The sequence below is a fragment of the Rousettus aegyptiacus genome, unplaced genomic scaffold (genome assembly GCF_014176215.1).
Source record: "Rousettus aegyptiacus isolate mRouAeg1 unplaced genomic scaffold, mRouAeg1.p scaffold_m13_p_4, whole genome shotgun sequence".
NCBI lineage: Eukaryota > Metazoa > Chordata > Mammalia > Chiroptera > Pteropodidae > Rousettus > Rousettus aegyptiacus.
This window is the reverse complement of record NW_023416307.1, coordinates 133,589,045-133,611,200: the sequence shown is the minus strand read 5'-3', so window position 1 is coordinate 133,611,200 and position 22,156 is coordinate 133,589,045. Positions and strand designations below refer to the sequence as shown.

Here is a 22,156-nt window from a genome sequence, read left to right as displayed (position 1 = left end):
GTCAGTTCATTCTTTTTTGGATACCAGACTTTGTAAATTTTACCTTTTTGGGTCCTAGATATTTTTATTTTCCTATAAATATTCTTGAGCTTTGTTCAGGGATGTGGTTCAGTTGTTAGAAAACTTTAATCATTTTAGGTCTTAACTTCTAAAATTTTGTGATGGGACCAGAGTATAGCATATATTCTGGAGCTAATTATTTCCTGCTACTGATGCAAAACCCTTCTGAGTGCTCTCACCAGTGTCCTGTGCAATATGTCGGTTTCCAGTCTGGTTAGGGACAGCCAACTGTTCCTGGCTCTGTGTGAACATCAGAAACTGTTTTCGCCAATATGTGCATTCTCACTGGGGGTGACATTGCCCCAAAAGGTGCAAAATTTAGTGTCTAAAAAGTAACTTTTACTCTGTTTATATATAAAGCAGAGATATACATATATTCATATATGATGCACATATACATTCGATATCCATAAAATCTCTAAAATATACATTACTTGGTGTGATGTTAAAATTTCATGGGGGAGAGTTATTATGAAAAAAATGTCTAAAATGACTCTACTTTGGGGGTCGATCGCCCTCAAAAGATTGAGAAATGTTCTCATGTGTGCCGATTAGTTCTCTGCCGGATGCCGACCCTCTGCAGACCTCTGTTCTTTCTCTGCACAGTTCTCTCCTCTCTGGTGCTGTCCTGCACTCCCGTCACCTCAGCTCCATTTCCGCAACTCAGGGCATCTTCTAGATTCTGCCTCACTCGCCCTTCTTGCAATATGGCCTGGAGACTCAAGGTAATCAGCTCGGGCAATCATAGAGCTCACCTCATTTGTTTCTCTTCTCTAAGGGATCACTGTCTTTCTATAACCGATGTCCAGTATCTCAAAAACCATTGTTTCATATGCATTTTGGGGTTTTGGTTATTTTATGCAGAAAGATAAATCTGTTTCTCATAACTCTATCTTGGCTAAGAGTGGAAATAGCAATATTCACCTCAACTGTCACAGGTTTGGTGGCCCCGGGTCACAAATGTCTCCTTCCAGGCAGATTTCGTCACATTATTTCTGTAACAAATTCATTCTTATGCAATTATAATAGTATAAAGGCTTGTTATTCCTTTTTAATTTTAGAACCAATCTTAGACAAAGCATGGAAAATTATAGTTACAGGACAGAATATTAATGCTATCCAGAGACCTTGCCTACCCAGTGGTGTGGTGGTTGGAAGTCATGGAGAAAAACAGAACACTAATTTTCTGATCTCACATAGTGGGATTGCAAATTGGTATAGTCACTATGGAAAACAGTTTGGAGGTTCCTCAAAAAGTTAAAAAATAGAACTACTGTATGACCCAGCAATTGCACTTCTGGGTATTTATCCGAAGAAACCCAAAAAACTAATTCAAAAAGATACATGCACCTCTTTGTTCACTGCAGTGCTATTTAAGATAGCTAAAATACGGAAGCAACCTAGGTGCCCATCATTAGAGGATTGGATAAAGAAGAGGTGGTACATGTGTACCATGGAATATTATTCAGCCATAAAAAAAAATGAAATCTCATCATTTTTAATGACATGAATAAACCTAAAGGATATTGTCCTAAGTGAAATAAGTCAGAGAGAGAAAGACAAATACCATACGCTTTCACGTAGATGTGGAATCAAAGGAACAAAATAAATGAACAAACAAAATGAAAACAGACTCATAGATACAGAAAATAAACTGGTGATTACCAGATGGAAGTGTGTGTGTGTGGGGGGGGGGGGCTGGGGAGCAGCGTGAAAAGGCGAAGAGATTAAGGAGTACAAATTAGTAGTTACAAAATAGTCATGGGGATGTGAAGTGCAGCATAGGGAATATAGTTAATAATATGGTAATAACTATGTATAGTGCCAGGTGGGTACTAGAGTAATTGGGGGGATTGCTTCATGAATTATATGTCTAACCACTATGCTGTACACTTGAAATTAATATAAAAAAGTTTTAAGTAGATTGCTGAATGCTATAAAGGCAAACCAACAGAACTAAAATTAAAATGTTCTTAGCAGATTTGGGGATGGAGGGAGGACAAAGAGAAGGAGCAGCGAATGCGCCATGATTTTCATTTTCCCTAATGTGGAGTCACGGATCTTTCTAAAGTTGATAAAGCAGAGCCAGAGGAATAGGCACATTGTTTATAGCCGCGCTGTCCAGTTTGGCAGACACTAGCCACATGTGGCAATTGAGCTATTGAAATGAGGCTAGTGTGACTGAGGAACTGAATTTTTAAATTAAATGTTTATTAACTAACATTTAAATTTATAGCCACATGTGGCTAGTGGTCATTGCACTAAGTAAAACAGACATGGATGTTTCCATCAACATCGGGCAGCATTGGTCTAGAGTTTGAGAGACAAGTTATCAGAAGAATCATAACCAGAGATGATTAAGCATGGCAAGTTCTTGGTACTGAGGCTGGGATAATGGGAGGAGGGCTTTACTCTTCACGTCATACCGCTTTTATGCTTTGAATATTTATTATCTATATTGTATTTTGTTACATGTCCAGAATGCTCAGCTTGACCTGCTATCTCATTGGTCCCAACAGTCCATTCCCCATAGGATTTCTACAATTTTTGGTTTAGAGTAAAAAAAAAAAAAAAAAAAAAAAAACTTTTTAGAGGGAAGATATTTGTTCTTATAATTTCTAATAGTTATATTTAAACATATGTTGTTAGGTAGTTAATTCCTATTTTCTACCTACCGTCTGTGACTTCGATAAAACACAAAAATACTCTAGTTCGTAAAATTGAATTGTTATTCATCACCTTCCAGGACAGAGCTCGACTTCTTTAATACTCAATTCTTTGATTTCTGTGTTCCTTAAAGAGAGGTATACCTTTTTCTTCACAGTGAAAGTTGGAACTTCTCAGAGAGAGGAGGTGGTAGCATCTGAACATTTCCCTGAAAGGAGGCCAAACCACTTCCCATGGGGAGTGGAAGACAAGCAGTGGGAGAGGCACGTGCACTTTTAAATTTATATTCTTCAGCATTTGAACTTCTTGGTAACAATGAGCATATATTTCTTTTGTAATTAAGTAAAATCAATAAAAGGTGGATTAAATATAATAAAACTGCATGCTTGCCATTAACCTTTTAGGAAAGCAAGACTAAAACCCCTGACAAGGTCTATAAAGCCCTTCGTGGTGGGCTCCAGCACCCCCACCCCTCATTCCACACCCTCCCTCTTTCATTCTCTGCATTCGTCTTACCATCTTTTTAGGTCGTCAAGCATGGCACCCTGTCCTCCCCCACAACTGGCTTTTCCATGTCTTCTTCTGCAATGTGACCTTGTCACTCCCGACTTGTAGCTTCCACATGGGTCTTCTGGAATGTTCACTCTGGGGGTGATCAATCTGGGAACACAGTGCTGTACCACAAAGTTCAAGCCACATGGAGAGGCCATGTGCAGATGCTCTGGTCAGCAGCCTAACTGAGCATCCCGCCAATAGCCACGTGAGGGAGCCATCCTGGATCCAGCCAGATGGCCACAGCCCCAGCCGACATCTGCCGGCAACTGCATGACATCCCAAGCAACCCAGCCAACCCACAGAACCGTGAGAGATAATAAATTACTGTTTTAAGTTTTGTATTCAGTCCATCATCCCAGGTGAGGCTCCCATTATACTCACATTGTCATACCTTTCAAAAATAACTAACGGCAATAATATAGGTCTGCTGTGAGCCAGGTACTATCCATATTGCCTTACAAACATCATCTTATTCAGTCCTTACAAGAATCTTGTGAGGGAAATAAGCATTTTTAATCCTTCCTAAATTACAGAGGCAAAGTCGATTAAAGACACTTCCCCTCAATACTCAGCTAGGATGTGAACCCAGGTTGCCTCTTCACTGCACTTCCCATGGTTTGTAATTGTACCTGTATCTTTGTAATTATTTGGATTAATGTCTTTTCCTTCCCAGCCAAACTGTGAGCTCCATAGGGGCTGGGAATATGTCTGCTTTTGTTCATGGTGAATCCTTAGTTCCTCAAATGTGCTCAGTACAATCAGAGTGAGAAAATCTAAGGAGCTCATCTGAGCATAAAAGAATAAAATGCCAATTGCCTCACTATTCTTTATAACAGGACCCACCTCGTAGTTTAGAAGTGAAATATATATTTGGAATCTATGAGTATAGATGTAGTGCTTGGGAATACAGGCTTTGGAGCAGACAAACCTGGGTTCAAATCCTGACTTCAGCTCTCCGTGACCTTGGCTAAAGTCATTTGTTCACCTTTAACATCAGATAAATACCTTGCTGGTTATCAAAAGGATGAAAGGACACATGCGAAATGCCTTGAACACAGTTCTTGGCACATGGCCCCAACACAGTTCCACCAGCAAACGTAACAAATAGAAAATTCTTCTAACTCACGGCAAAGGTGAGGTCTGTGTCTTACCAAACAATAGCTCAGACAGACGTGAGCGCCCACTGAAAATGGTAGATACGTACTATGCAGCTTGGGCCGTCTTACTCATTGGGTGGGTAAAGAGGGTAAAGAGGAGCTATGCTGTGACTGCACTAAAATTTGCATTTTTAATTTCTTAATTTCTTAACCCTTGATTAATGATTCAATACATTCGTTGTACTAAATGAGGCCACATGATGAAGACTGCAAACTGGATGACCTTCCCGCTCCATGCAGGTGGAGAGCATCCTCCCAGCCTGAGAGGAATGCTACCCTGGCCTGGTCTTCCCGGCCTCACCACCCTGAAATGAGGGAGTAGGGCACTGGGGGTTAGAGGCCTTCTTTTCCACTATTCAGAAGCCACAGCTGCTAAAAACAGAAAATAAACCAACACCTGCAATAGCTCAAGTAGCAGAAAGGATCAATTTTTAACAAGCAGGTGCAAAGAGGAGGCAGAATGTCCTTAGTGTGTCCTTAGTATGCCTCAGGGTCTACTCCCTGGGCAGGACATTGCCAGGACTGCTGGAAACCTGACACTGGGCTCAATTTACATGTTGCCAGTGTGATGTTTCATTTCCCAATGGACTGACCAGGTGTTTCCTGTAGTCTCTGTGTGTTTTTGTCCAACTTTTCATTTCCATGTCTTCGCAGAGCTTTACCAGTTGTTTTCATGTACTTCCATCAGACAGTCGCCCTGAGGAGTGATGCACAATGTGTATGTAGTGTGACTAAATGCACACATTGGTGAAAACAACAAAGTGTTATTCGTTTACATTAAGTAACTGAAATGGGTATTCCCCCATTCAAAGAATGCACATGAAGGCAGAAGGCCAGCAGTTACTCTACTGTCACAACTTACAGACTCAGGAGACGGTGTCTTACTTGCGTTTGATTAATGGGGATCACAATAAGGCCTCCACAGGTTCAATCCAGACCAGGCCAGTTAGTCTTTTCCAAAAGAAAACTATTTACAAAGTCATAAGTCATAACCTTGGCGCTAACCTGTCTGATGAGTGTTTTCTGTTTTCATTTGAATGGGGAAAAAAAGAACAGCTCAATTAAGCATGAATACATGCTCTGATGATTTGAGTCATCATCTTAAATAAAAGATGGGGCGGGATTTAGAAAAAAAGGAGAAATGGTACAAATTTGGGAATAACTCCCCAACAAGTGTGTCTGCTATTTTCACTTGTCTTACTTCTTTAAAGAAATGGGTCAAAAGAGGGTCGATTTTTTGAAGATAGGTGGAACAAACCCCGGGTTGGGTCCAGTGCCAACACTGCCCCTAACAGACTTTGTGGCATCAGGCAAGGTGTTTTATTGTTCGTGTCTGCGACTTTTGCATCGGGAAGAGGTGTCAGACGAAATGATCCTCCTTCGGTTCTAGTCACTGATTTTGAGTCAGTGTGCCCTAACGACGAATTGCACGTGCCTTGCTCTCAGAGTCATTGAAGTCACATATGAGATGCCTGCCATTACTATACATGGTTTTTTCAATTTTGTTATATTTTACAAGTTATTTTTTATGATGTCTGGATTTTTGCTTTAAATTAAATATTGCTATTTACTTGCCAGTTAAGAATTACTGTCAATAATCTAAATTACACTTTTCCCATCCTTATAAAACTTCTCTTAATTCTTTGCTATTTTCTATTCACTTTTCTTCCCCCATGTAGAGTGCATTTCAGAGCCAAGACCCTAAGCTCCTGGCTGGTTGTTAGTTGGGGTGTGCAGGGAACTGCACTATTATTCATATAACAGACAGGTTTAATTTTCTATCTGGAATAACATCTAGGGAAAAGCTTTTGGAGATGCACACCTTGACTTAAGCACATTAGAATGTAAATGACAAGCACTGAGCAAAGGAATTGTTTTTTAAGGGGATATTTAGGAGTCTGGGCAGAAAAAAATATATCAGTCTGAGCATCTTCCTAACTGTGAGGAAAAACCAAGTTGAAGGCTACACATATTTATCTGCTCACACACTTTAATCACTGAAAAGAAAATGTATGAATCAAAAAGGGGTGTGGAAGATTTAGACATCTTTTACTCTTCAAAATTTCAAAACAATTTTGGTTTGGGAGAAGTAATAATTAGGCTCTGCAAGTGTTCAGTATCTTTTCAAAAATAGCACGAAGTTTCACTGATTTGGAAAATAAAAGCCTGGATTAAGCACTCGGCTGACCTTAGGAAAGCCACATCTGCTCCAGCCCCTCTAACTAACTGCCTTTGACTAAGTATTTGCACTATTTCGAGGCACATTTCACTCTAGTGTGGATTGAGAAGTAGAAAGAAGTGTCTCTGTGTGCTTTACAATCAGCCAGATGCCACTGTGTAGAGCTGTGGACACCTTACTAAAAGCAAAAGTGTCAAGCCAGAAAAGCTTTTGACAAAGCTGTTCAACAGGTAATTGGTTACTCTGAAGAGAAGAATCCTTGAACTAGAAATTTTAACAGTTAAAGTTTCATTAAATGCATGTACTGCTATTGGAGAAATATCATAAAACATATTTTTAATGTGAACACTACTTCATACAATGAAAAACTATTTACAATGCATTGCTTCCAGATTGGCTGCGTTTACATCACATAGATACCCAGCATGTGTCTTCAGCCAGGAGCTTCAGTCCAAATTGCACGTTCTCCTTATACTTGATGGCTCTTCTGAGGTCCCTGGGGATTCAGGGAATCTGTCCACTTACATTCTCCTTAGTAATTATGGCTCAGCAGGAATGCCACCAAAATCATATATAACCCGGAGACTCTGGCAATCACTCATATACAAAACGCATCGACTAGGTTTTTCTCCAATAAATACTAATTTGACAATACAATCCATTTCCATCTTAAGAAAGTGTTTTCAGTAAGGAAAACTTATTTTTTTTTCCTCAATGGAACTAGAGTGAATAGTCTGTTGTTCACACCGGAACTGAGTTATGATATCTTTGTATACAAATATAGCATATTTTGGCCAGGAATATAATTTCTTGGTAACGAGTTTATTTGCCTTCACACGCCCGATTGCTACATACATTCACAGTTTTAACAGACTGTAATGAGCTATTCCAGTTGTGCTTTAAAATCTCAAATATTATTTTCATTAGTGAGTGCAAAGCAAATGTTCCAATTGACTACAGTTGGTCCTAGAGTTATAAACTCCACAGCGATTTCTAGGAAGCGCCCTCACTCTCCAGTTTCGTCGTTAGCTTTTTCGGGTATGACTTCCAGGCTCCGGCGTGGCTTCTGAATGTCGGCACTTTCTGTGCCTGGTTTATTCAGTCCACATGAAACAGCAGCATAATGGATTTGTTTCAGGTTCTCTAAAGTCTCATTCTTAGCGTATTTCAAAAGATCTGCTTGTCCCTGTAACAAAACATGCAATTAAACATGTTAGATATAACATGACTTATTGTTACCATTTGACAATATAGTCTCCTGCTGAAATAGAAATATATTGATTTTGCCAAGAGGGAATATGTATTTCTTATTGGCATTGGAATAGGTCAATTTAAAAAAAAATGAGTTTTCCATAGTTTTCAACACCATATTTCAAGAGCATCCTGTGTTTCAGGCTTTTCCATTTATAAATCTGAATACAATTGTGTGTGTGGATCATTCTCATTAAAATTACAATTTCCACTGATTGGCCCATCTTGGTTTCTTTTATTTTCAGGTTTGCTTTTTCTTAAACTTTTTATTCTGAAACAAGTATGAATTCACAGAATGATGCAAATATAGTACAGAGAAGTCCTGTGCACTCTTTCCCAAATTCCCCCCATTGGTTACATCTTACATCTATATCCAAACTAGGAAACGGACACAGGTACAATGTGTATAGTTCTGCGTCCTGTAGAGTCACGTGACCACCGCTGCAGTCAACACGCAGAGCTGACCCAGCACCACGAAGATCTCCCTGGAGCTATGACTCACCAGTCACACCCGTCACCACCCCTCCACCACCACTGATAACATGGCAGGGCTGGAGGGCTGTCTTGTGCATCTTCAGGTATTTAGCGGCATCTTTGGCCTTTACCCACTGGAGACTAGTAGCATCAGTCGTGACAACCAAAATGTCTGCAGACATTGTCAAATGTCCTCCAGGGAGTGAAACTGCCCATCTATCAGCCAATGACTTCGAGATCATTGGTAGAAAAGGTAATGTGTTGCTCCATCGTTGTATATTCCAACATTCTTACTTTTGTTTTTTTTGTACTATTTTTTTTTCCCTAACAGTTCTTTCTACTTATGCTATTACCTTTCTTAGTCTCTTTGCTTACTATTTTTCCCCCTTTTCTTGGTCTCCAAGTTTTTTCCATTATTCTCTTTATGATTCCTCAGCAGTCTGACTTTTTCTTTGCCATATTTACATTCTTGGTGCCATTTTTCTTTCTTTCTTTCTCTTTCTTTCTTTCTTTCTTTCTTTCTTTCTTTCTTTCTTTCTTTCTTTCTTTCTTCTTTCTCTTTCTTTCTTTCTTTCTTTCTTTCTTTCTTTCTTTCTTTCTTTCTTTCTTTCTTCTTTCTTTTTCTTTCTTTCTTTTTTTTTGAACTGCCTCCTAATGTACAACCCCACTTAAGTACTCCTGCATAACTAAAGCTCGGGGCCACCTCAGAAGGGTGACAGGTAAGGAAGGACTTACCTCAGCAGGCAACTGGACTATAATCAAATCTCAGCCACTAGTGAGACCAAATAGCAATGCAATTTAAGCCGCCACAAGGCTGGAATCCATAGAATGGTTTGCTGTTTACCACTTACTATTCATGGTTTTCCTGCTTTACATAGACCTTTAATTAGTAACTATCAATAGATATTTCAGTGCTTAGTTTAACTGAAGGAACTTCATTTTTATTCATTGTTCCTAGTCACTGAGCTCGTATACTGAAATTTCACAAGTAGTAAGGTCTTTGTATATAAACATAGCATATTGTGCCAGGAATATAATTTGTTAGAGTTTATTTTCCTCACATCAGGATTGCCACATCCATTTATGGTTAACAGATTGTAACTCGATAGTCCATTTGTGCTTTAAAACTCTAAATGTTATTTTTAATTAATAAACTTTTATTTTTTAGAGCAGTTTCAGGTTTGCAGCAAAATTGAGCAGCAAGTACGGAGTTCCCATTACCCCGTTCCCACACAGGTACAACCTTCTCCGCTACTGACATCCTGCCCCACAGTGGAACATCTGTCGCGACTGACGAACCTACACTGTCACATCATCACTACCAGAGCCCATGGTTTACACGGAGGTTTGCTCTTGGTGTTGTACATTCTACGGGTTTGGACCAACGCGCCCACCTTCACAGCACCAGACGCTATGCTCCAACCATTCATCTCTCCCTTCCTCCTAATCCCTGGCAACCGCCGATCTTACTGATTCCATCATTTTGCCTTTTCCATAATGTCATATAGTTGAATTTATGTAGTATACAGTCTTTTCAGATTGGCATATTTCACTTAGTAATATGCATTCAACTTTTCTCCATGTCTTTTATGGCTTGATAACTCATTTATTTTCAGTGCTGAGTAATATTCCATTGTATGTACATACCACAGTTTATGCATCCATTCACCTGCTGAAGGACATCTCAGTTACATCTAAATTTTGGCAAGTATGAATAAAGCTGCTCTAAGCATCCATGTGCAGGTTTTTGTGTGAACATGGTCTTGATTAATTTTGGTAGATACCAAAAGGAGTGTGACTGGTGTATTGTGTGGTCAGAGTACTTTAAAAGAATATTCCCTATGCTGTAGTTTACATCCCTGCAACTCTTTTGTAACTACCAACTTGTACTTAATCCCTTCACATTTTTACCCAACCTCCGAACCCCTCCTATCTGGCAGTCGCCAGTTATCCACAGCCCACCAGGTCTGCAGTGATGTCCCCTTTTACATGTCTGATATTCGTGGTTTGTGTCTTTTCTCTTTCTTCCCCGCTAGTTAGCCTGGCTAGTGGCTTTCTGATTTTATTGATCTTTTCAAAAAAATTGGCTTTTGGTTTTGTTGATTATTAATTTCCTGTTTTTAATTCCATTGATTTCTGTACTGATATTTTTATTAATAAAAATTAGTGCGTCTTTGTTCAAAATGCCTACTTGGCATGCTTTCCTGGACTTGACATGTGCAAAACTGAGTTCTCAATACCATACCATTTCCCCTAAGACAACTGTTCTTGCCGTGACTCAGACCAAAGACCCCAGTATCATCTTTGACTTTTTCCTTTTTTTTGCATCTCCCATTCTGCCTGGAAGTAGCTCCTATTGGCTCTATCTTTTTTTTTTTAAAAGTAAACACACATGTTCTCACCACTTCTTACCACCTTCATTACTACCACTGTGGCTTAAACCACCATCACTTTTCGCTGGGTTTACGGCAATACTTTCCCAACTGGTTGTCAGGCTCCTCCCTCCTCAACCCAAGGGCCAGAGAGATCCAATTAAAACAGTCAGAACACGCCTCTCCTTCTGTGGCTCCTCGTATATCCCAGAGTGAGAGTCAAGTCTTTTCTCGCAGCCCTATGTGACCTGCCCCCACACTGTCCTCAACCCCTTTACCGCCTTGCCTTGTTCACTCGCCTCTGTTACGCTGGGCCCTCAAATGTTCCTCGGACTCAGCAGGCCCTCCCCGGCCCAGTCTCAAAGTCTGCGCCTTCCCCACTCCCTGCGCAGGGAAGGCTGCTGCCCAGGAATGCACACTGCTCAGTCTCTCGCCTCCTTCAGGTCTAGACGCTGAAGCCCCCAGCTCAGTGACACCTTCTCTGACAACTTATCTAAAATTGGAACTTCCTCCTTCCTGCTCACAGTTCTCCTTACCCCTTCCCTGCCTTGGTTTCCCCACGACATTTATTACCCTCTGACATGCTCTATTGCCTTTTTGTTGTCTCTCTCATTACATGTGAGCTCCATGTATGTAGGGACTTTTATGTTTTCAGGCTCCAATCCTAGAACAGCACCAGGCACAAAACCTGACTGAGCTCAGTAAACGTGCTGAATGAATATAATTAGAGTAACTGTGAAAGTCTCTTTAATCTTCATAGCTGCCTCCCAAACAATGTATGTTAGCCTTTTCTTTGCATTTATATATATATATTATATGTAGGTATTTTATTTTTACATAAACGAAATAAGCAAACTATATTATTCTTCAGTTTCCTTTTTCTCCCCCTACCATAAAAACATGTCTTAGCAATCTTTCCCTGTCAGCATATACAGACCTACCACAGGATGACGAAACAAAAATCCCCAGATGGTGTAGGATAACTAACGTGGTAAAATAAAGTCCTTTATCTGGCTGAATCTCATGTTCCTCAAGTTCAGACGAGTCATTATTGCATCATGAACAGACTGGGCCTTTGGCCGTTACCTGGCTGAGACACCGAGGGCCCCCACAGGTGGAGGCCTGGGCTGGGGAGCTGCTGACCTTTACTTGCCTCATTTTTATTTTGTTCTGTGCATCTAAAACTACATGTCTTATATGTCTTGGAACTGTGGCATCTAGTGTGAGTAAAAAAACAGTTCTGAAAGAGATGATGGTGTTTTCTATAGCCGTGTTCACATTGCATTGCTTCAAAAGAGCAAAGGCTATTTAAAACGCTGCCACCCACTGACACAGGGTGTCTGGTTTCGAAGACTCCTACAAAACTGGCTTTGCAGTGTTTTTAGTTGAGAAACTCAAATCCTATTTGGTTTCACACATTCCGTTTTGAATTTCATAACGTATTCTATTTGGTTTTCATCTTGAAAGATTTATAACAACCTTAGGTCAAAATATTTAAGGTTCTTAGACTCAGAAAATAACCTTTAAAAAATGCAGCTGAGGGCAGGGCTGGTTCCCAGCGGCTCTTGCTGAGAGTCTGGAGTGACCATACTCCTTCTGGCTCTGCCTGTGGCTTCCCTGGAATTGGATCAGAGGCTGGAGCAGCCAGGAAAGGAATGATGGCAGATGCCCAATGCCAGAGCTGGTGCCATAACCATACTCAACACTTGGCCAATCGCCAAACTTTCTGTCTGACCACAGAAGATGTCCTGGTTTTTAACATATTAAAAATGTTGCAAGGCACATCTGTTAGTGCCACATAGCTTTTAAATCCAAACTTAATAATCACATTTTATTGCTTATATTTAGACCTAGAGCTAAAACAGTAAGGATTTCAGCTAATTTTTTTCAAAGCTTTTTTGTCAAACTATAAGAGAAAATAAAGTTGCCTTATTTTTGAGGTGAGTGATGTAGTTTGGCGACAAATACTCCCTGACCTCTGCTACCAACCTCTGCAATGACCACATGGCTGAGAGGTAGGGAGAGTGAAGGTGGCCACCTGCCCTTCCCTGGGGGCCAGCTGACACCTTCCTCCCAGATTACATGCAGTGGGAGGAAGGGGAAAGAAGAGGACACTCATACCACTTGGGGAGTCTGAAGAAGGCATACACGTGGTCAAATAACTTTTTGTTTCAATGCGAATAGGAATGTAAGTTATCAGTGTCTACTCTGACCAGAGCATGTCTGGAGCCCACACCAACTTTTGGGTTGTACTAGGGCCAAAGACCCCAATCTGAGATGGTTCATATGGATGGTGTAGACTAGGCTGCCTCCTCCTGGTTCCTTTATCCACTTAGGAGCACAGAAAGGATCATAACAGATTTTAGGTACCTTCACTGAGACCTTCTGCTCCCTCAAGAGATAAGACTGACTGAGATAAAGAAACGGGGGAAGGCACCTGGAGAGCACCAAGGCCCAGCAGGAAGACAGACGGCCACCCTGAGAGAGCCTGACACGAACCCACATGCTGGGCCCTTGCTCACCAATTTAGATGTGTGTGTCCTTATCTTTCCTGTCACCCTGCAAGTCTTCAAGAGGCCTCAGGTACCCTCAGAGTCACTCTGAGATGATGGAACATGGGTCTAGGGTTCCTCTTGTCTCTCACCCAAGCATCTTCTGTAACCAAAACCAGAGAATCAAACCTGCAAAACCCTAATGCAACCTTCTGACCCAGAGATAAAAGCCTTTATCTAGAATATTAATAGTAAGTGGTCACAGACATACTACATTTTAGTAATTATTTTGTGGTTGATCACTCTTTTGGGTGACGTGAGGCTCATGTAGAAACCAAATATATTTCAAGCCAGTATTTTGTAAGTATTCGGAATCACAGGCCAAATGTATAAACCTCTTTTAAGACTGCCTTGGAAACTATTTAATATATTATTTCTTACAACCACAATTTAAATTGCTAGAGAAGGCTATGAACATAATTACAGTCCTAGATTTGAAACCACGGAGCCTGCAGTATGTCAAAAATTAGATAGGTAGGAATATATAACAGCAAAGCCCTCTGAAATAACAGTTACCATTTACTGAGAGACTACTGTGTGCCAGGCACTGTATTAAGTTCTTTACACAGATTATCTCATGAGAGTTTCTCAATTCTGCGGGAATGGTGCAATTACTATCTGCATTCTATAGATGATGAAATTGAATTTAGAGAGATTAAAAGTCAGGCCAAGGCAGAGTCTACATAGTAAATTACACTTAAACACACACAGCTTTCTATGTGTTTCGTTTTCTTATACGTAACACTTGAAAGCAAGCAAAGTGGAATGTCCACCACATTTTTAATGTAGTCAACATGCCACCAATAGTGCAGACAATTTAGTTTTCCTGCAATTAAACACAGGAGCAGAAACATAGATTTCCAATCTGCATTTGTTGAATGAAGAATGAGTGAACAACAGAACGAACTGGCATGGGGATCTCTCGGCTACTGATTCTAAATTGCCACTTATCACAACTTTGACAGCTCCCCATCGAGTAGTCTTGTGTGGCTGGCCGAGACTGCCGTGCATTGATCAGGGTTAAGGACGGCCTCCGAGCTTGGTCAGGCCTTCTTCCCACTTAAGTCTCGACAAACCTTACGCTTGAAAAAAGATCCCCTGATCATCGGTTCCTAAAGCCGGAGCAGCAGGCATTGGTGGCGTGTGCTTTTCTACAGGACATGGGGTCTGCTGTAAATGTTTCATGACTTTTGCTGTCCGTTTGGCTTCCCCTTATGTTCATTCACATGTTTGAAGGGGGTGGAATGTGAGTTGCAAATAAACTCGGCTCCCTGAACACTTATGAAATACTGCCTTCCCTCCCCTGCCTTCCACCTCAGAGGGTTTGGGGGTGCAGATGAGGTGGGTGAGGAGTTATATGAAAGTGTGAAGAAGAGCAGTATGGACAAGCCTCCTAATCCTCGATTTTTCTCATAATCCAGAGAGACATTAATTGTATGATGGGCTGGGAGAATCAATCTGAAGATGATTCTCGATTCTCCACCACCCCCTTTTTTTTGCCAATATTTTGGCTATTTCATCACATTTACAGTTATTCCCCAATTTAACAATGGTTGTGCTCAAAGTTTTGTATAAAAGTTCACAATTTAAATATGAGAGTCAATTTATTTAATTTACATTCAGAATGAATGCCTTTCTCCTCAGAAACAATTTTACGTTTCACTCAACAAGGATGGGTAAGGGGCTCTCGGCAACACCGTGGAGGAGGTGTGGTGTCTGAACAGAGCCTCGGCAGAAGGGCGGGAAAGGATTTCGGCAGGCCCCGGGCTGTGGAAACACAGCCTTCCATACATGGTTCCAAAAATGATGCCTTTGGAGCCAACCCATTGTTTAATAGTGGGGTTTCCTTGCTACAACGCTTTCTAAGTTCCAACTGTGACTGCATCTCACTATGTTACAGACCGAGTCATACATAGGAAGGGCTAATTTTCACCCAGGCAGTGAGAGCCAGCCCCTGCAGTGAGGGGCCTCTCCTGGCACAGAGGTGGTTGCTTTGGGAGCAGAAGTGGGGTGGGGGTTTCAGGAGCAGCCACTGGAGTCTCAGACAGTGGAAGTGAGCCACGACTGAAGCATATAAGATCGCAGGTCCGAGCATGGGCTCAGGCAGAGGGACCACGTCAGAGAGGAGAGGAGGGTGGCCCAGCTTCCCAGAGAGAGGAGCGAAGAGGGAGGGGATGCTGAGAGATGAGCATCCGCGAGCGTGGAAGCTCCTGCAAACGCTAGTAAAAGCAGTGCGTGCGTAAGCACTTTCTTCACTCTATTAATTTTTTGAGCACACCTTTGTATGATCAAATATTAGCTGAGTAATCATGAAAGCCTGCCCATGACAAACATTATTGTAGTTTTGATTTTCTAGGCCATCTGAGGCATTGTCACACACAAAATAAATGGCTTCCAGTCAATTATAGCTTTTCAGGAAAACAGGCAACTTAATACCTCACCTATGATAAATACAATAACTAATGGATATTAAAAATATAAAAAATAAATAAAGGATATTAGCACCAATAAAGAAAAGGAGTTACACATAAGCTATCAAAATAATTTTCAGAGAGGAAACAAACGTTAGTGTTTAGGTCTTCAAGATAAGCACTGAACCCCGGGTAAAAACAAATAAAATCAAGATTAATGTCTCACCAGGTACAACATCTGCCTGGTTTAATTATTTACTTTTGGCAGAATTCTTGTGTCCCTGAAAAGAGCAAATCTCTAATTACTTTCAGGGTTTAGTTTTTGGTCTCATTTCTGAGAGTGGAGTGGCACAGAATGGAGAGAGCTGGCTTGGTAGCAATTCATCTGGAAAACGTCTTGCCTTGTAACAGCTTTGTTTAAGTCCTTGATGTGACCCAGGTACTATGTAAGTTTGGCCTGTATTAACAGTGGGATAATTTTCAGACTGTGAGCAAAACCAAATCGATGAATCTCATTCTTGAGTTGATGAGACCAGCCTGCATCTGACGCATGGGGATAATTGTGGTCACCTCATCTTATGAGGAACACTGACGAACCAGGGCTGCCTTCATGAAAAGAAGGCCCAGGAACCAAACGGCAGGGGCCCAGAAGCCATCTCATTCTAGCATCTGTGGAAGAGACTGAGCATGTCTGCCCTGAGTCAGGGAGGTCGAAGAGAAGACGCGACAGCTCCCAGATACGTGAGGCGGGTTGGAGGAGAGGAAATGGAATGATTCTGTGTTGTGTGAGGGCATTACTGTAGTGGGTAGAGGTGACGTTACAGAGAGTAAAATTCTATATATCTACTACGAGATTGTACCATAATAGGAATGGAAATAAATAGAAACAATGAAAATTATCACCAGTACAGTGAATATTTTAGCAAATGTAAATAAAGGGAGAGGAATGTCTTGATCAAGCTGATGGGTTGAAAATGCATTATAGAATTTCCTTCCCACATTCCTGATGAAATGAGCAAAAAGAGTAAAATTAGTAAACCTGAAAACAAACAAAAAAACTACAAGCAGCAACCAAACAAAGAAAAGATGATGACATAATTTAATAAACTTCTGAAACACAGAATTCACACTGGCAATTCACGAAAATCCTGAAAACCCTAACAGCCGACAGAACAAGAAAAGCACACGGAGTGAGCGTCCTCTTTCTACTGCTATTTGATGGGGCGGGAGAGATGGTAGGACAGAGGATGGGATAAATCTCAAAAGCACTATGCTCAATGCGAGAAGACAGGCACGAAGACTACGTGCAACAGGATTCCATTTACACGATATCCCCGAACAGGCGTCACCACTGAGACAGACATCGATCGGGTCAGTGGTCCGCAGAGCGGGGAGTCTCCTACAAAGTGGCACAAGGGGACTTTCGGGGGTGATGGAAATGCTCTATCATTATTGTGGTGGGGTTGTACGGCTCTATACATTTGTCAAATTTCAATGAATTGTGCAGATAAAATCAGTAAATTTTACTTTATATAAATTATATCTCAATAAAGTTGAGAGAGAGAGAGAGAGAGAGAGAGAGAGAGAGAGAGAGCGAGCGAGCAAGCTCTAATGAGAGTGAAGTCTTTAGGGCTGGCTTCTGAATTAAAGAAGCAATCAGGAGCTAATGGGAATGGATCACATGCAGCAGGAGCTCTGGAACAGGACATCTGCAAACTCTGAGGAAGACAGGTCCAAGTATTTAAACAAAGGCTGTCCATGACCCCCAGCTGAGACTCATCTCTTCTCTCTTCCACTACCTCAGGCTACAGAAAAGTGTGGGTGACTTCTTGGACTGGTGGTGACAATAAACCAATTTGACTATTGCATTTATACCAAACAATGTGTTTTTGGAACTAATTAGTTTTGGAACCAAATAGAAATATTTAAACCTGGACGATGGGAAAATAACAATAGGTCTAACTCCCTACCTAGATATATTAGAGACTGCTAATATTCTCATCTTTCATAACAGAAGGTCAACCAATAAAGCTTATAATTAAAACATGTAGCTTAAAGAAAAAACTCAACAAGATGAGTACTATTAGCATTTTTAATAATCTCTTTTCTTAACCTCAGATGGATTTATAGGAAATAAATATCTCTTACAGTAAAAACTGTTCAGCAATTCATTTACCTTCTTTATGGTTTATTTTTCTTAAGTAGAGTACTATTTTTAAAAAAATCAAAAAGAGCAATTATAGTAGGATTCTATCTATTGATATACCTTGCTTTATAATATTTGAGACACTAGTGCTTGTGAGATGTACCACTATTTTAGATGCCACTAAGAAAGAAATATCACTGCCAATTTAACTAGGACACAATGCAAAGATGCCATGGACTATAATATACATACCAACTTCAAAGATGTCGAAAATATGAAAATAGTAAGACTCAGGATCAATAAAATGCATCTCCATCCATCCATCCATCCATCCATCCATCCATCCATCCACATGCATAATAAAAAGTTTTCCGGAGTAAGGCCGCCTACATTTAATAACAGTTATTTCTCAGAGAAAAAATCTGAGATCATTTTAAAACTTTTATCTTTTCTACATTAAAAAAAGTCTTTATAATAAAGACATATTTACACAAACAAGTGAATGATTTTTATTCAAAGAAAAAAAAATGACTAGAAGTAAACATGCCAAGATGTTAACAGTGGGTCATTCTGGGTGTGGTGATCATGGATGACATTTCTTCTTTGTTCATTTCTGTATTTTAAAGCAATTCTGAAAATTAAAAAAACTAAACAAAGTAAAGATTCATAAAAACTGAGATGACCATCCTTAGGTGAAAAGAGTTTATGGCAGGTGCCTCCTCTCAGGGTGACCGATTATCCTTGTTTGCCCAGGACGGTCGGTTTTCACCCTGAAGTCCTATGTCCCGGGATGATTGGTTTCCCTGTCTCCTTTATTGTTCCAATGAGTGGGGTGATATGTAAGGAAAGATGCTTTTGATTTTATTCTACAGTGGTGGTATTTGATTTTTTTAGGGTGCCTCAGAATCCCCTGAGGAATCTATTAAATGAGCAGATACCTGTATCCCTCGCCTATAGATTCTGATCCAGGTCTCAGGTGGGGCTCAGATGACTGCATTTTTTAGCACCCGAGGTAGTTCCTATGCCTGGCCTTGCGGCCCCTCAGTAGGCTTTCCTGTCCCCCCTTTTCCTCCAACCTCCATATCCAGCATTATCGGAAAACTTCTCTGAGTCTCTGTGCCCACCTGCTGCCTCCTGTACACCACAGGTAGTCCCAGAGGGCTGCCACCTCCCTACGCTCGCCACAAACATGCAATGAGAGGAACTCCTGCCAGGAAAGGCTAGTAGCTCAACTCAGACCAAAAGCCATATCTAAGACTCTAGGAACACCAATTCTTCTAAAGAAGGTTTAAGCTTGTGAAATACACAGGAAGGAAAAAAGCGCTTCTATTGTATAGAAATGACACACATCCCTCCAATTTCTTCCCATTCCTTGCTTAGGTTCTACCATACTCAGACAACATCCACAGCAATATTATCCTGGAAATTTCAAAACTATCTATTACCCTATCCTATACATTTGTTTCCATATAAATGTAACTCTGAGGTATTAATTCTCTCTCCTAGACATTAAGTCTGTGGATAAAAAAGGGAGCAAATACAACCGCAGTGACCGAAAGTAACCTCACAGAGTGATCTGATCATAAATTCTGGTGGACGGTCACCCTCCAGGCCCATAACTTTTTCAGCAGAAGCCAGCCCTGTCATTGTTCTTGTGCATCTGGGTTAAGGCACTTTTGAAATGCCAGAAGTAATTCTCTTTTCCAGACCCCAAGAAAGAGTAACCACTCTCAAGTGAGCATGTAATCTGGTTGAGCATCCATATCTTGCTTTCTCTCATCTTCGCATAATTTTCCTTACCGTTGCTCCTTACTTCCAGAGGTATAAAAGAAGTTGCACCACTGTCTTCCTCCAGAGCATCTGAGGTCTTGCTTCCTGGCACTATTGTCAGTTTGGCTCAAATAAACTCTTATAAAAATTCTCTACAGATTTGGACATTTCTTACATCGACAAGTCAAAAAGAAATACGTTTCCTCGGCATACTTATTTGGTCCAATTACTTATTTCTAAAATCTGGTACATTACTTTGTCAACTGTTTTTCATTATTATGTGAGCCAGACTTCCATTTTCAGTGGCTCTTTTCCCAGTGCTTCTCGAACTTTAATGAACACAAGAATGCCCTGGGATCTTGTAAAAACACAGACTCTGAATCAGGAGGCCTAGGGTGGAGCCTGGGAGTCTGCATTTTGAATAAGCTCCCAGGCGATACCAGATTGCTAGGTCTGGACCACAAAGGAGTCGCAAGGATAGCTGACAGATGGAAGTTTGGTCCCTAATTCTATTTTTGCTGTAATAAAATAAAAGCCCAATGAGGATTTATTCCTATCACAGAGCTATAAACAACTGTGCTATTTTTTCCTGAGGTTTGCAAGAAGTTTGTAAGGTGGGAGTGAGTCAGCAAGTTGCAAAGCCAAATTCCTTTTCATTGTAAATTCTTATCTCTACTGTTTACTAAACTATGATCACAGCTAAATACTAAGCTGAAGGTCTAGAGATTAAAAAAAAAAAGCACATGTGTAGGAAAGGAAGTGTTTGAAGAAGAAGATGATTTTAAATTATAAAAATGAGTAGGGGTTTAACGTGAGAAAATGCAAGTTGGCTAGCTTTAGAAGGGCAACTTGGATTAAATCAAATCAGAAAACTGTGTCTGCTGTAGAGATGGATCTTTTAACTTGAAGGGGAGTGGGGAAATGAAAAGAGGCAGCTGTGATAATGTCTTTACAGTTTTGAATTCAACTGAGCAGAAAGTTTGGAGGGTGAATACCAGACAGTAATTTTACATTTTGCTGTCCAAGATCAGAGTGAAATATTGTTTCTGTGTTATCATTTGCCAAGCTCTGAAATACTGAGATGAAGAAAAGTAAAGATCATTAAGATGAAACTCAAAAAAGTATCAAGGTGCATAAACAGCATTATTTTAGAAATCATGTCCTATTATATATGGCGCAGAGAAAAAAAAAAATGAAGAAAGTACAGCAAAGGGCCAATGGTCATTGTTTCTGATAGAACTATACTGACCTTTGGTTATGCTATTTTGACATTGTCTACAATGAAAATGTATTACTTTTATAATAAAAGTTAATTTAAATGGTCATGCTGAGGTATAAAGATAGATGGAACGAAAGGAGGGTGGGATGGAGGGAGAGAGAGAATAGAGAAAATAGGGAAAGGAAGAAAAGGAGAGGAGAAAAAGAGAGAAAGAAAGAGAAGAAAGAAGGAAAGAAGAAAAAAAAAGGAAGGAAAAAGGAAAGAAGGAAGGAAGGATGGAAGGAAAGATGGACAAAAAAGGGTTTCTGTGGAAAGTAACCTCACAGGGTGATCTGATCATAAATTCCTAACTGGCAGGTCAAGGTGGGTAGTCATGATCCAGGAATATAACTTTTTAGTAAAAGGTTTATCCTTAGCTTAAGTCAGTTCTGTTCATTGTTTCTGTGCTTTTAGGTTAACTCATCTTTGAAATAAGTAACCACCCTTAAGAGAGCACATAATTTTGTTAACTATCCTATAACCCAATCCCAGCCTTGCTTTTTCCCCGCCTTCCTTACCTTCCCTCCTTAATTTCAAATGCATAAAATGAGCTGTAATTCTTGGGAGCATTTGAGACATTGCTCCTTGGTATATGTCATCAGTTTGGCTCAAATAAACTCTTACAAAAATCCTCTACAGGTTTGGCCATTCTTATGTCATCAGAAGGAAGGAAGGAAATTTCTTTCAAATGGCAATGCTTTTACATATTTCTTTTGACTATGCTCCACACAATTCTTTTCTATGTTTTTCTGGGATCCTATTAATATTAAGGCTGATTATAATTTAAAATGTTAAACAAAATTCGAGTAACTAAAATCTTTAGATTCCTAATCATTTCCTCTGTAATCAATACTTTCTATTTCACTTAGAGCAAGTAGCATTTATGAACTTTACAATACTTGAAGGATGAAACGCAAGGTCCTTTCCCTTCCTACCAGGATCCACAATGTGCCAACCATCGAAGTCCCCATGTTGTCCCTCTGAGCCACTCTGCCCAGCTGTTGACCTGCTGACTCTCTGGAGGGCAGAGGGCAGTGGATTCTGTGACCATGTAGAGCCTCCAGTGGCTGATATCATACGATGCGGGAAATGTTACACTGTCAGAAAGAAACATGCTGAAAAAGACTGCAGAATCAATAGCACCCGAAACAGCTCACTGGATACCTTTAAGATGGTAATATTCCAGGTAAAGCTCTCCACTGCTTTTTGTAGTTTTCGTTCCTTCAAACCTTCCTTGGTACCTATGCTGTGCAAGTGTTCGTGGAATTCCATGGCTGAAAGAAATAAAACGACAAAGCAGATTA

General features: G+C 40.4%; 1 protein-coding gene across 2 annotated transcripts in view; it reads right to left on the bottom strand.

Moving 5' to 3' along the window:
• Positions 1–6,937: 6,937 nt before the first annotated feature.
• Positions 6,938–22,156, bottom strand: part of PLCL2 (phospholipase C like 2) — a 162,942-nt gene continuing 147,723 nt past the window's right edge. Inside the window, exons 5-7 of one of the 2 annotated variants that reach the window (XR_004950586.1) lie at positions 22,017–22,126; positions 13,238–13,370; positions 7,693–7,804 (exon numbers count right to left, since the gene is read on the bottom strand). Coding sequence is in view for 1 of the 2 variants with exons in the window: in XM_036219789.1 (XP_036075682.1) it covers positions 7,625–7,804; positions 22,017–22,126 (290 nt within the window). In the remaining variant the exon portion in view is untranslated. Of the gene's footprint in view, positions 7,805–13,237; positions 13,371–22,016; positions 22,127–22,156 lie in introns of both variants that reach the window. The other variant, XM_036219789.1, reaches the window with a different exon arrangement.